Source organism: Talpa occidentalis, unplaced genomic scaffold, assembly GCF_014898055.3.
Source record: "Talpa occidentalis isolate TD23 unplaced genomic scaffold, MPIMG_talOcc4v2.1 talOcc4.7, whole genome shotgun sequence".
NCBI lineage: Eukaryota > Metazoa > Chordata > Mammalia > Eulipotyphla > Talpidae > Talpa > Talpa occidentalis.
This window is the reverse complement of record NW_023605083.1, coordinates 115,213,901-115,228,796: the sequence shown is the minus strand read 5'-3', so window position 1 is coordinate 115,228,796 and position 14,896 is coordinate 115,213,901. Positions and strand designations below refer to the sequence as shown.

The following is a 14,896-nucleotide window of genomic DNA, read 5'->3' as shown; positions in this document are numbered from 1 at the left end:
CCATTTCTCCTATTTCTCTACCCTTCCTCCATGACTCACACTCCTTACTAAATAACTCCCATCTCAGACATAGAAAGCAGGCAATTCTTCAAAAGGAACATCCTCACATACTATTTGGAAACAGTCAATTACGATAGAGAGCTATGAAAATTACAAAAGACCAAAAAAAAAATTTGTACAAGGTCATTGAGAGAAAAAATAACAGAGCTAGAATCTTCCAGCTCTGACTCTGAGGCTGACCAGAGGCTTAAATAACCCCTCTGCACTCATTAACTTACAGTCTCACAAATTTATAATCTTATAAAACATGCTATCTCTGTAAATGATCGATGTACACTGTTTTAGAAAAATAAGATAAGAAAAAGGCTTTTTGACAAAAGGCATCAGTTCTCTGTCCCACCCCTGCCTCCCAGTCCCATGCTCCAAATAGAAATTCTTTTTATTATTGTGATAAAACAAAATAATATTTACCATTTTAACCATTTTTAGGTGTACAGTTCAGTGGTAGAGATACCAGCAGCAGGAGCTGGCAGCAGCAGTGGTTATCTCTCAACCCTGCTGCTCCACCACAAGCCATTTCTGGTTGTGACTCCTTGGAGCCCAGCAACCTCCATTTTATAGGTGGTGCTGGAATCATAGAATGGATCAATCAGATGCAAGCTATGAGCTGATTGGTGATAAATGGTCCAATCAGCCATAGGATTAAAAAAAATAGTCCAATCAGACTTGTAGGTGGGGCACCCCGAAAGACCATAAAAGGCAGGGATGGAGGGAGCTGAAAAAACACTGTTCCAGCTTCCGAAGAGAGAAGGGGACACTGTTGCAGTCTCCAAAGAAAAGAGAAGACTCTGTTCCTGGCCTCTGAAGAAAGAAGAAGGATCAGGTGCTGACTTATAAAGAAGAGAGAAGCATTATCCAGCACTCAACCTCCAAGGAAGGAAGAGAAGCTGAAGACCCTTGCCAGAGACTGGGCCTCCTATCCTGTCTCTGATATTTCCTGAATTGCTTCTTGGCCTTTTGGCTAAGATCAAGTGTAATATCTGATATTTCCTGAAAGGTACACCAAAGGCCCTGGACCTGGTGTTTCAAAGAGCTGTTTGTTGGTGGTGTAGCCCAACAACTTACAAAGAGCTGTTAACACTTGGTGTCTCTGTCATGGCCTCTGGGTGACTAGTAGTGATCATCACTGCTGACCATTGCTGTGCAGCACTCCTGGTGACTAGTGGTGACCACCAGTACTGGCTTTGTCTTGTCCAGTTCTGTTGACAGGTGACTGGCACATTTGTACTTCTGGTGGACACTATTTGGGTGAGACAGCCAGCCACTTGTGGCTATAGTAAGCTCTTTGTTTCCTCTGTTGCCAAATAAACCCCATTGCTGTTGCTCCTTGAGCCTGAGGTATCTTGCAATTGAGTGCACATGAGGGAACCCATAGATGGTGACCTGTCCTCTGTTGGGCACTGACCTTTGAATGGTTATAATTCCCTATTGTATAGGTATTGCTGTAGCCCTTGGTTTGGCTTTTGGGCTTTTGGCTGCCCTCTTGTCTGGCAACCCCACCTTGTTTCAGCATTAAATACATTTACCTCGGGCCTCCCTGGTGGTGCAAGGGGTTAAGACGCAACCTATGAAGCTATCCACAGCCTCTGCAGCATGAGTTTGATTCCCAGCCAGCAAGGGAGCAACCCACATGGTGCAGCAGACCTCTCCTGACTCGCCCGCTGCTTCCCTTGGCAGTGTACTTCAGTCAATCTGCCTGTTCTGTTCCCCACTCTGTCTCTGGTGAATCCTCTCATCCCCCACACCTCTGGCCTGTACCCCAGCTCTTGTATGCATAAATAAATATATCTTTAAAAAAATAAATATATCTACCTCATTGTGAAGCTATCACTTCTATGCATCTACAGAATGTTTGCATTTTCCCAAACTAAAACTCTCGGTCACAATGACTCCCCACACCCCTAGGAAGCAACCTCCTTTCTGCCTCTATGAAGCTGACCACCACACAGTGTCCCATCTCATTCATACCTCCAACCTGAAAGTCCAACATTGGGCCTGGTACCAGCTTCTGGGTCTCCATACCCAAGCCTTTCCACACACCTCTGCATCAGGCTGTTGTTTTATCCCCAATTTAAAGCTGACCACAGAGGTAAGAAAAACCCTGTGACTTGCTCAAAGTCACAAAGTGAGCATGGATAGAACCTTGACCCGTGTTCACTGTGCCTACCTTGACCTTGGGTAAGTAACCAAACCTCTCTAGGTCTCAGTTTCATCCAGAAACACAAAGACAGTCCATGACATGCCTGTTCCTTGCAGGGGAATGCAAGGGCCCAACAGAACACCCTCGGAGCTGGGCTTGTGGGAGAGATGTGACTCCACAGCTGTGGTTCCAGGGTATCTGTGCTGGGAGGTCAGGAAGGAGGAACTTACCCCTCTCTTCCCCCAAGGACTGCCCCTCAGAGCTGTAAATGCCTGTGAGAGCAGTTTCAACTTCTCACTTACTGTGGAGGTTCAGAGAAGAGAACGACTTTCTAGGGTCACACAGCAAGCTGGTGGCAGAGGCTGCCATTCAGGGCTGGCACCTAGGACTGGGACGCTCCACAGCGCCCCACTTCCCTGGACCTGGCTATCAGGGTCAGTGAGTTAGTCTCATTAGGAAAGATATCCTTGCAAATCCAGCTGGTCAGAAGCTTTCTTTTCTCCTTCCTTCCCTCCCTCCCTCCCTCCCTCCCTCCCTCCCTCCCTCCCTCCTCCCTCCCTCCCTCCCTTCCTTCCTTCCTTCCTTCCTTCCTTCCTTCCTTCCTTCCTTCCTTCCTTCTTTCCTTCCTTGAAGCTCTTGCTCCCCCCTCCCTTTTTTTTCTCTCTTATTCTTGCTTCTCTGTCTCCCTGCATTATCCCCACACAATCTGAAGTGTGGAGACCCGCCCCAGGAGCCAGGGTTTCAGGAGGATGCAGAGATCACTCAGAACATAAAGAAGGGCTCCTAGTCTTCTCAAGACCTCAGTGGAGTCAAAGTCCACAGATGAGGGTAAAGGTCTTCTCAGGCCGGGCCCAGCGAGTCTCTGCCTCTTCTGTCTGCCCCAGCTTACATCATGGGCTGTACATCAGGAGACACGCCTTGTCCTGCCAAGGCCTTTCTCCCATTGCTCTCCCCTTCTCTGGAGAAAGGGTCAGGGCCAGACCAGACAGGACCTGGCACATCCGCCACTGGTTCCCAGCACCACCTTTCCCAGCAAGAACCAGAGAGGGCAGTCACCTTCAGTCCTTCAGGCTGCTCTGCTCTGCTCTGCTCTTAGCACCCCACCCACACCTGGCTTGGGGGGACCCAGGAGGAAGGGCAGGAAAGAGTGAGTGATAAGGGCAGTGGGCTGAGCAGGGTCCCATTCTTTCCATACATGCACGGGGGCAGCGTCCAGGTATTGCCCTGGACTCCCTGAACTAGCTGGGCAGACACGGCTTGAGGAACAGGTTCCAGTCCCTGATGCCCTAAACCCTGGATGGCAGGCCGAGGCGAAAGGTCAGAGGGAGGCTGCTGCACGGGACAGGAGTATCAACCGCGTCTCTCCTGCAACTGCAGAGCTGCGGGTCTCAGCCAGCTGCATCTCGGTGGTGTGGCGAAGCGGGTCACCCTCCGCACGCTTTGTCTCCGACCCTTTGTCTCGGCTGTCTCCCCACCCCCACACGCCCTCTGCTCCAGTTGGCACACCTGGGAAGGGGGGCAGGCCCCCCCCAGGCTCCCTGGGCCGCTGACTCGCCGCCGCGGGGGGTGGGGCGCGCGACGCGAGCAGTAAGTGCCGCCCACCGCGGTCAGGGCCGGCGGCTCCTCCTCTAGGAAATCTACGCCCGCTCGCTCAGGCCCTCCTGGGGGGTGGGGGACCTGCCTTGGGCTGCGAGGCCGGGCAAACAGGGCGATTCTTGGAGGGTGAGAGGGAGAGGGCCGGGTCTGAAGGGAAAGTGGCCAGGAGCCGAGTCGCTTCCTTCGCGGCTCGCCCCGCCCCGTGGGTTCGAGTCCTCTGCACCCATAGGCAGAGGCGACCCTCCCCGCCTCTCTGCTAGCTCCGTGCTCGCCCCGCCTCGGCTCTCTTTAAAAGTTGACTCGCGCCGGGAAGCGGGGTGTAGCGAGCCATGGCTGTCTACATGGGGATGCTCCGCCTGGGGAGGCTGTGCGCCGCGAGCCCGGGGGTGCTGGGCGCCCGGGCCAGCCTCACTCGGGGTTGGCAGAAAGCGAGGTTGCAGGGCGTCCGTCTGCTGAGGTACCCGGAGGGGGAAGAAAGGGGGCGGGTCAGCCCCCGAGGGGGGACTTTGGTGACCCTGTAAAGTTTTCTAAGGGGCCCCGATCCCACTCCGACAGGGAGTGAGTGGGGAGCACCTCTGGACGCTCTGGAGAGTAGGTGACCCACACTTAGCACCCAGGCAACAGGAAAAGCTGGCCTGGCGGGCTCAGACCGGGGGCTGCTGCTGCTGGCGGACAGCGACCCTGTGCTCCTTGTGGCCCCGGATTCTTTTCCTTCTTGGGCACACAGAGGGTAGGGACTTTGGGCCTTTAGAGCCTGGCCTGAGGGGAGGTGCGGGGGCCAGGGGAGATAGGGCTCTCTCTCCAGGATGTTGCCTCCCAGCTGGACTCTCTTAAGAGATAAACTTGGGGATTTTCTGCCCGTTGTTCCCCACACGGGGCAACTAAGTGCAACAGCCTTCCCTTCTCCTGCTCACTGCTGACAAATACTAAGCTGCTCCTTGTTACCTACTTACCCTGGTCTGTTCTGATCTCAGGGCCACCACTGGGATGGGGCTGGCAGGAGGACGACATGAGTCCCCATAGCTGCTGCCTCTACAGCAGTATCTTAAATAATGCTGCCTTCCTATGAGACTGTGAATGTGAAAGTGTGTTGCTTAAGCAGAGTTGTGTTCCCATGGACATTATCAGTGTGATTATTTTGGGGTTGGGGGCAGCCTGGGTACCACTGAACCTCCTCTTTTGCCCCCCAGTTTGGGTTTGGTGAGTGGGGTTCCTGGGTTCCCTCTGAGAATGAATAGAGCAGAATCTCTGGTTCAATGGCACAGGACAAATTTATAAAGGATGAGGAGACTTAGAAGAAATGCCTGTGTAGACCCAGGTCGGCAGAGACCTGCAAGGCACATGGTGGTGTGATGGGTGTGTATGCTCTTTGATAGAATTTAGTCCTTTTGGAATTCTTTTGTGGATAATTCCTTTGGGGTTGGGTTGGTTTTCTGTAACCCACCTGATTTTCCTTTCTGTCACCCAACTGATTTTCCTTTCTGTCTCCCCTCTGTCTCCATGAAAATTCCATCCTAAATTTCTCTACTCTAAGCTTCCATCACAGCCAAGTCAGGTACTCAGTCTGTGGTCAGGAGATGATTTGGTACATCAAATGGGGTGTGGGCTTTGGGAGTGGAAAGGGAGACTTCTGAGCTGAATTTTTATCTTAGGAAACTCAGTTGGTTTTTTCAAAAAGTTGGAGAGGGAAGTAAACGCCTCTTTTGGCAGGAACACTAAGAGCACAACATTTTTAATTTGTTGGTTCTCAAAAGCTAGGAAGCCTGCAGTGCTTTCACATCACATGCCTCCTTTTCAAGGAAATCCCAGTGGCTCAGGGTGGATCCGAGGATGGGATTGTGGTGAAGAGAGTTACATCTTTTCTAGCTAGTTCCCTCACTACCTTCCAGTGCCTCTATGAACAAACATCTTCATCCCACTCCCCTGGCCTCCAAGCCCCACCTCTATATTCCTGGGTGCTCCCTTAGACTGAGGGCTCCAAGGCAGTTACCCCCAAATGTACCATGTTTCTTGATGCTACATCAGGTCACAGTCCTGACCTTTGACTTTTTTGTATGTTATCAAAGCAGATTCCTTACCTACTATAGGCCTGTGATCTCTGGGGGGTAGGGCCCCAGTCTCAGAAGAATTCTGTCCCTGTGTCCAATTGTTCAGAGATAAGATTTCCCAAGTATTTGGCCTAATTCTTTTCAACCCTTACTTTCTTTTGTGCTTGTGTTATGGCAGAATTCCATCAGGGAAGCAGGCATCACTCAGAGAGGAGGAGGGAAGTTCCTTATTTATGCCATTGGGCTTTGCAGCTTTATACCAGCAGGCCCAGAGGAGATCTCTCTCCAAATTCTGAGCCCCGAGCAAGTAGGTTACAGAGTATTGACTAAAACTAGGGGTACAGTCATCTGGAAATGCATGACTCAGTGCATGTGGCCTTGAGGGTGCTATCAGTTGTTTCCTAAAACTTTCAATCTACAAGCTATATCCCAACTTCAGCTAATCAACAGGTCAGCCTGACGTTTTCCACTTCACTTGAATCCTTACCTGTTGGCTATGGTGATTTGGCCTGATTCTTTCCTACTTTTCCCTTCAGAAACCCTCAAGAATTTTAAGCATTCAGCAAGCATTCCTGAGAACATATATCAAGTACCTGGTGGGTGCTGTGGATAGAGGAGCCATAGAACCCAGGCCTCCAGGAACTTGCAGTCTGGTGGAGAGGACAGATAAGTCAAAGTGATCACTACTCATTCTAAGTGTCCTAAGAGAAATTTCCTGGATTTCTTTCTTTCTTTTTTTAAAAAAATATTTATTTATGCATACAAGAGCTGGGGTACAGGCCAGAGGTACGGGGGGGTGAGAGGATTCACCAGAGACAGAGTGGGGAACAGAACAGTGTATTTCATCAGTCTGCCTGTTCTGTTCCCTACTCTGTCTCTGGTGAATCCTCTCACCCTCCTGCGCCTTTGGCCTATACCCCGGCTCTTGTATACATAAAATAAAACCTTAAAAAAAAAAAAAAAAGAACAGGCAGACTGACTGAAATACACTGCTGAGGGGAGCAGCGGGTGCGTCAGGAGAGGTCTGCTGCACCATGTGGGTCAGCTCCCTGGCCGGGGATTGAACTTGTGCTGCAGTGGCTGCAGATAGCTTCATAGTGCTGAGACTTACGCCCTTGTGCCACCAGGGAGGCCCAAGTTTCTGAATTTCTATTCCCTTCTTTTTCTAATCTGTGACATATAGCCTGCTTTCTTGCTGTCCAATACCTTAGGCCTATTATTTTTCAGCTCACCAGTTTTGCCTGTTAGGAAAGAACAAGTAATTTAAAGCCAAAGTGTCATGGATTGAAGCCCTGGAGCCTGCACCTAATCAAGGTGGGCATATTGCTGTGAGCGTATTTCATAACCTCTGAGTCTGTTGAGTATTTGTTGATACTGCCACCTGTTCACTGCATGGACAAAGTCTTGCTCTTCTCCTCAGCCATTCTCTTGGAGCCTGCTCACCTCTGAGAACCTTCAAATGGTGTCTGGGCAGGAATTTCAACTGATTTGAAAGTAGGAGAGGATCTTCTCCTCAGTGGCCTCTTTCTTATACCTAGTTTTCTCTCCTGGATAGTTGTCAAGGTGGTAGCCTCTGCCTGGCCACAAGCCAGCCCTTGGTTCTGCTGGACACTCCCCTCCCCATTAGGACTGTCCAGGGCCTTTTTCCCAGAAGGAAAGAAGAATCTGACCATCGCTTTCCAGATCTCCCTAACCACCAACTCCTTTATTTTTGTCCACATACCTCCTTCCCTGAGGAAGGGGGATGGGCTAGTCTGGGGCTTTAGGTAGTCTTTTTTTTTTTTTTTTTTAAAGATTTATTTATTCATTTATACAAGCACTGGGTACAGTCAGAAGCACGGGAGGGTGAGAACATTCACCAGAGCCAGAGCGGGGAACAGAACAGACAGACTGACGAAGTACACTGCTGAGGGGAGCAGCGGGCAGCAGGAGAGGTCTGTGCGCCATGTGGGACCCTCGCCCAGCGGCCGGGGATCAAACTGGCGCTGCAAGGCTACCTACGGGCAGCAGCCCAGCGCTCAACCACTGTGCCACCGGGGAGGCCCACTTTAGATAGTCTTGGAAGGAGGAATTCAATGCAGTTTGCTTGATGAACTTGAGATGGGCAGGCTTTCTCCAGATTGCCTCTAAAGTTGGCCAGGGACTACATTCCAGGCAGCTGTATGTGGGATGTTGGGGGCACTCAGAGATTGGAAAGATGGAGAGCGGCTTAAGTCTCTCAGAATTGGGTCGTGATGCTCAGATCTGGGGTTCTTGTAATTTGATGCAGTTGGTTGGGGTAGAGGAGTGAGCTGGCTTCATGGATCACCATCTAGGGGGATGACTGTAATCAGGTGGGACCAGCATCAGAAACTATTAGATGCTGTCCCTATATGGGGGACAGCATGTATGAAGCCAGGAAATGTTTTTTGTGTTTTTTTTTTAAAGATTTATTTATATATGCATACAAAAATTGGGGTACAGGCCAGAGGTGTAGGGATGAGAGGATTCACCAGAGACAGAGTGGGGAGCAGAACAGGCAGATCAACTGAAATACACTGCTGAGGGGAGCAGCGGGCAAGACAGGAGAGGTCTGCTGCGCCATATGGGTTGCTCCCCAGCCGAAGATCAAACTGGTGCTGCGGCAGCTGCGGACAGCTTTATAGGTTGCGTCTTAACCCCTTGTGCCACCAGGGAGGCCCGCCAGGAAATGTTTTGGGTAGAAGCCATCATAGTTAACAAAAAGCACTTTTCATATTATCCTAAAAAGATGAGTAACAAATGATTTGGTAATGACATCCCTCTGCATTCCACCAGGGAGCCTCCCATCTAAATGTAACAATAGAAAAAAATAGATAAACCGTGACCATAGATAGCTACAGAATTGGACTTTGTAATCAGCAAATGACACATTGATTTTCCTGTCTTGGATACAGTAGGTCTCCCGTATATTGGGGAAATATAAAGATGGTTGAATTTATTTTCACTGTTTCGTCGCCAAAAGGGTCTCCAGCGGAAGCCCATAGGCCCCTTGATTCAAGGCAGAGAGGGTGCTGTGCCATTTAGGGATGTCAGTCAAATCAGGGAAGAGTCTGATGGGTAGGAGTGGAATTTGGGAAGACTTCTTAAGGAGGTTGGGATTTGAACCTGAGTCCTCCAACCATGCAGTTTGAAGTGTGGTCTACACACTTGTATGCGAACTTTCTTGTGCTTAAACTTTATGAGTCCTGGGTATGAAGCCCTCTTCACATCCCCCACATTATTTTATTTATTCAATCCACAGACAGAAACTTTGGAGCCAGACAGAGATGGGTTGGAATGAACCACTTTCTAGCTGGTAGCTTTGGAACTTCTATTGAAATTGACTTTTCTCATGAGAAGATAGTGTGGTGAGGATTAAATGAGGTCACATAAGAAACTGCTTCACCCACAGCTTGAAACCAAGGAGAACTTCAACCCCTCACAGTGATGAGCTCTTCTACAAATAGTGCTTATGCAATACTGGCCTTCTTTGCACATTCCAGAGCTGATCCCAAAACCCACAGTTCACAGTTTAAGGATCCTGTTTGGAGAGTAAAAAGTAGATAGTTTTGTCAGGGGAAACTAAACAGGTCCAGCTTGACAAACTGGCATTGGGATACAGGGCATCTTTAAAAAAAAAAAAAAGATTTATTTATTTATGCATACAAGAACCGGGGTGCAGGCCAAAGGTGTGGGGGGTGAGAGGATTCATCAGAACAGAACAGCCAGAGCTACTGAAATATACTACTGAGGGGAGCAGTGGGTGAGACGGAAGAGGTTTGCTGTGCCATGTGGGTGACCTACCTGGCCAGGGATCAAACTCATGCTGCAGTGGCTACCGATAGGTTCATAGTAAAGAGACTTAACCCCAGGGAGACCCAGCTTTTTTATTTTCTGATCATAGATTGACTAAACCAAAGTAGAGTATGCAGTCTCAGCTCTTGAGTGGTTCTTGCTTGTAGGGGATAAATAATAGGTAGCAACAATTCTGCCAGATACCTGTCACTTCAGCTAGAAACACAAAATGTTTCTAGCTGACAAATCATGCTTTGTCAACCTTGTTGGCATTCCTGTTTTTCAGTTTGAGAATCAGGTGGCAGGGAAGCCTCACCTGACTACTTCTACCTGGGTATGGCTGAGGCAAGTCACTCCACCTTGAGTTCTTGGTCAAAAAGGCCACATGGGCAGGAAGCACTCATGTCTGCTGATGTAATTGCTAAGGAAGCTGATCTTTGAGCCTGCCAGAGGGCTGTCATCAAGTGGGAGCCTTCATGTTTACCCCAAGTCCTGCTTTGCTGGAACCATAATGAACTCCTCCTAACCTCCCGACACTCTGATCCTCTCTAGTCTTCTGTGAGAACAGAGAGAGTATGGACCCTAGAAAGCTAAGAACTGATCCCACCAAGGGGCAAGTGTCCTGAATCAGCCTCTGCCCCTGACTCCCACATGCTTGTACAAATGTCCCAAGGGAAAAACCCTCAGCATGGGTGCCTCCCATCCCATTATTTCAGGTTTTCAGAATTATCCTCATCTTAATGAGAGTTGCTACACACAATTTCCTGTGCACTTTCTGTACCTACCCACAAGCACATATGAAAATGGAAGCTTCCGCCAATACAGAGTACCTGGCTAAATCTTTATGTAGCTCTTACCACTCAGGAATTCCTTGTAAGCTATGTTCTCTATACGCTGTGAATTCCTTCAGGGAGGTTAGGTTGGGTGTGGAAGGGCCATGGAACTTTATGGTATAATTGCATACAGTAAAATGCATAAATCTTCAGTGTACAGTTTCATGGATTTAATAAAGGTATACACCCATTATTAGTCAACAACCCAAGATAAAGAATTTGTTGATCGCTCTATTACAGTGCTATTCATCCGTCTATCTGGAACTGATATCATCTAGTAAATTGACATAATGACCAACACAAAGGCAAAGAGATGGGGTAGACTCTGTGGGTTTTCTAGAAACACAGAGTTGTTTCTTTGCCTACAAACATGGGAATCTACCAAAAATGTAATGTAGACTTCAAGGGAATGGGCACTGTTCAAAAGAAATGCCCCAACATAGCAAAACTGGGCTACGGAGTTAACCAGCATGCAGTTGGCATCATTGTAAATAAAGGGCAAGGTTCTTGCCAAGAGAATGTATTAAGCATATTAAGCACTCTAAGAGCTGAGATAAATTCCTAAACTATTTTAAGGAAAATTATCAGAGAAAAAAAGGAAGCCAAAGAGAAAGAGAATTGGGTTCAGCTGAAGTGCCAGTCTGCCTCACTCAGGGAAGCACACCTTGTGAGAGCCCTGGGAAGGTCCTGAGCCACTAGAACCACTCCCTATGGATTCGTGGCATGATCTATACTGGGGGCAGGGCAGGGGGGCAACCTCTGAACTATCAAGGAAAAAAAGTGCTGATCAATTGAAAAAGAATGTAAGCCAATAAGTAATTTTAAGTTTTCTAGTAGCCATTTTTTAAAAAAGTAACAAGAAATAGCCATCTTGGGCTACCCAAGTCATGTGGCAGAACTCTCCTGTCTCGCCCACTGCTCCCCTCAGCAGTGTATTTCAGTCTGCCTGTTCCCCATTCTGTCTCTGGTGAATCCTCTCACCCCCCCACATACACCTTTGGCCTGTACCCCAGTTCTTGTATGCATAAATAAATAAATCTTTTTTAAAAAAGAAATAATACAAAGACAGATTCCATATACCCTTTCTTCAGTTTCTCCCAGTGATGAGAGTCTGTAAAACTGTAGTTCAGTATCACAAGCAGATGTTGACGTTGAGGCAATGGAGATACAGTATATTTCCATCACAAGGATCCTTCATGTTGCCCTTTGACAGCCCTCTCTGCTTCCCTCCTGCCCCACCTGCTTCTTAATCTCCAGCCATGTGTTATCTATTTACATGATTTTGTGATTTCAAGATGTTATATAAATGGAGTCATGTAGTGTGTAGCTTTTAGGATTTTTTTCACCCAGTATAGTTCACTGGAGATTCATCCAGGTTGTTTGTGTATCAATAGTTCCTTTTTCATTGCTAAATAGTACTCCTCATTTGGAGGGATGGCTGGCTTAACCATTGACCAAAGGAAGGACATTTGGCTTGTGAGTGCTGCAAGTAGGTTTTTGGGTGAACACAAGTCTTAATTTCCTTGGGATACTTGCCCAGATGTGCAACTGCTGGTTATTAGAAAACAAAATTCACAGATCTGGAGCTTTATTGACTTTATTAAACTGTTCATGAATGGGGCAGATTATGTGTAGGTTTACACAGGCTCACACAGAATGGAAGGAATTTTAGGCAGAAAGCAGGCTTAACAAGGTTATTAGCCAAAAAAAAAAAAAAAAAAAAAAAAGTAGCTTTCCTCCAGGGAAGGAGAGAGGCTCTGAGGCGTATTATCTCACTGGTGAGAATTAGAAAACTCCTGATGGAGTGGTTTAGGATTACATTTTGGGGACAGGTCGAAACTGCCATAGGCATTCAGTCTGGGTGGGGGCGGCATGGAGGACTCCGTGTTGAGTCTGTTTTACTCCATTTTTTTTTTAATTTTATATATTTTTACATCAGTTTTCATTTTTGCACAATGTATGTATTTTCATCTTGGTTATAGTCTCCCCATACAATTCCCACCCCCCTTGTTTTGATCCTACTCCCTTCTCCCCCCCTATAGTGTGTCTCTGGTTTAGAGTTGCTTGTTGATTTTGATTTTTATTGTATTGTAGTTAGTCTTTTTCCTGATCCCTTATTTAGGTTTTCTAAATTCCTGCTATGAATGAGGCCATCTGGTATTTTTCAGTTTCTTTCTGGCTTATTTCACTGAGCATTTTTAACCTGATTCATGTTGTAGTTTCAGTTTTTACAGAAATGGACAAACACTTCCAAACTGACTATTCCCTATTTCATTCCCACCAAAAGGTCTGAGTGAACAGCTTTCTTGCCTGCATGTGGCACTGTCCCTATTTTTTATTTTTGCCACCTGATAGGTGTAGAGTGATAACTTCTGCTGATCAGATATGCCTTTCTCAAGCAGCTCGTGGTGTGGACTGGTTCTTTGTGGCGTGTTCATTTACCCTCTGAATATCCTCGTCTGGGTAATGCCAAGTCATAAAGTCTTGCCCATTCTCCACGTGGTTGATTTATCTTTTCACTATTGAGTTTTCAGAGTTTTCTTTCTTTCTTTCTTTCTTTCTTTCTTTCTTTCTTTCTTTCTTTCTTTCTTTCTTTCTTTCTTTCTTTCTTGCTTTCTTGCTTTCTTGCTTTCTTGCTTTCTTGCTTTCTTGCTTTCTTGCTTTCTTGCTTTCTTGCTTTCTTGCTTTCTTGCTTTCTTTTCCTTCTTTTCCTTCTTTCCTTCTTTCTTTCTTTCTTGACCGAGGACTGAGGCTTGCCTGTCAGTATAGCACATGAAATTCAGGGACAGGCTGGGGCTCTTCTTTATTAGAGAAAGTTAGTCTTGGCTCTGATCCTTCACATAACAGGTTGTCTTAGTCTGCCCGTACCAGCAAGTCATGCTATCTTTTGAGGATTTTCGGTTCCTATCTTGGGAGATCATCAAACCATTTGAAATTTTCCTCTTTAAAATTTCATCTGGAAAAAATTTTCAATACAATCCCATGATAAAATAGCAAACCTGTGTACCTACCACTCCAAAATAAAATAGAAATAGAAATCAGAGAAATATAAATCAAAGAAATAAAATGTCATGTTCAAGTCCCCTTGATAACTATCCCCAATCCATCCCTCACCAGAGCCACCATCAGAAATTTAATGCATGTCATATCAGAACAGGCATTTTGCTTTTAATAAATCCATCTAATATATAATATTGTCTCGAATCCATTTAAAGTATTATATTGTATCATTTGTAAAGTGCTTAGGATCATGTTGTACAAGCAATAAGTGCTAGTAGTTTCCCATATTTTATATCCATAAAGAACTCTTAAGATGCTTTTATAATTTTAGCAAAAATTATACCAGCAATATGCTTTTAACATCTGTTTATGTTGACACCTACAGATCTAGGGTTTTTGTTTTACCTACTGTAGAGTAGTCCATGGTATGATTATGCCTCTAGCAGTGCCATTGCTGTGTTAAAAGAGTTTCATTTTCAGCTTTTTCTAGAAGTTTCCCTGAAATGGCTGTGCTACAGTATTGCTGGATTTGCTGAAAGTTAAAATTTTACTACTTTGGTGGGCAAATGGTGTCTTGTGCTTTAAATTTACATTTCCCTGATGACAGTGAAATTGAGCATTTTTTGAAATGTCTTCTGTGACTATCCTGTTCATGTTCTTTGCTTTGTATCATGTTAGATTATTTGTCCTTATTGATTTGTTTTTTTTAAATACAGGCAAAATACTATTCCCTTGTCCATTATATATAAAATCAAATCTATCAATTTCATTTGGCTGCTTGTCTTCTAGCTTTGTTGATGGTTTATGTTTTCCTTAGGGCTTAACAGTCAGCCTGGAATCAAACGCCTGTGGGGGAAGGGCAGAGCCTGTACACCACTTGGAACAAAAAGCAAGCTATTGCTTTCAATTTCTTTTCTAAAGCTGCCTTGCTGGTGCCTGGCATGGCAACTTGCCCAGGGGAGCAGTGGTCAGTTGCAGCATGGGGGTGTTCCTGCACTTCCACTGACCATGGCATCTCGTCATCTCCCTTCCTGGTGGCTTTTGAAAGGAGTAAGAGGACTTGCCCAGGACCTGGGATAATCTCAGCCTCCAGCAAGGGCAGGGTCCACCTATATGATTTTGGCTCAGATCCTGAGTGCCTCTACCCAGGAGGAAAAACAAACAATTTTTCCCAAAGTAGATTCTGCAGACCTGTTTGCTGTGGTGTCTCCATCATCCCTGCCTTCCATGGCTCCTCCAGAGCACAGCTCTGCAATGGTCTCCGCCTGACCCTGTGAGAACAGTGTGATCTTTGGTGCCCATAGCAGCCCCGACTTTTGTTGCTGGTTCTGGAATGTCACAGAATGCCACAGCTGTTGCACTTGGAGTTGCCCAGAGAAGCCAGTCCATACTTTCTGTCCAGGTCCTGCTGACAGGTCAGGCAC

At 46.7% G+C, this 14,896-nt stretch overlaps 1 protein-coding gene and 1 pseudogene across 2 annotated transcripts in view; both read left to right on the top strand.

Annotated features, from left to right (window-relative positions):
- Positions 1-1,001: 1,001 nt before the first annotated feature.
- On the top strand, positions 1,002-1,125 carry LOC119233228 (U2 spliceosomal RNA; annotated as a pseudogene).
- A 2,964-nt stretch (positions 1,126-4,089) lies between these two features.
- ACSF2 (acyl-CoA synthetase family member 2) overlaps positions 4,090-14,896 on the top strand; it is a 32,833-nt gene continuing 22,026 nt past the window's right edge. For both annotated transcript variants that reach the window (XM_037492561.2, XM_037492560.2), the window contains exon 1: positions 4,090-4,253. In XM_037492561.2, the coding sequence (XP_037348458.1) occupies positions 4,126-4,253 (128 nt within the window). In that variant the 5' untranslated portion in view covers positions 4,090-4,125. The remainder of the gene's footprint in view (positions 4,254-14,896) is intronic.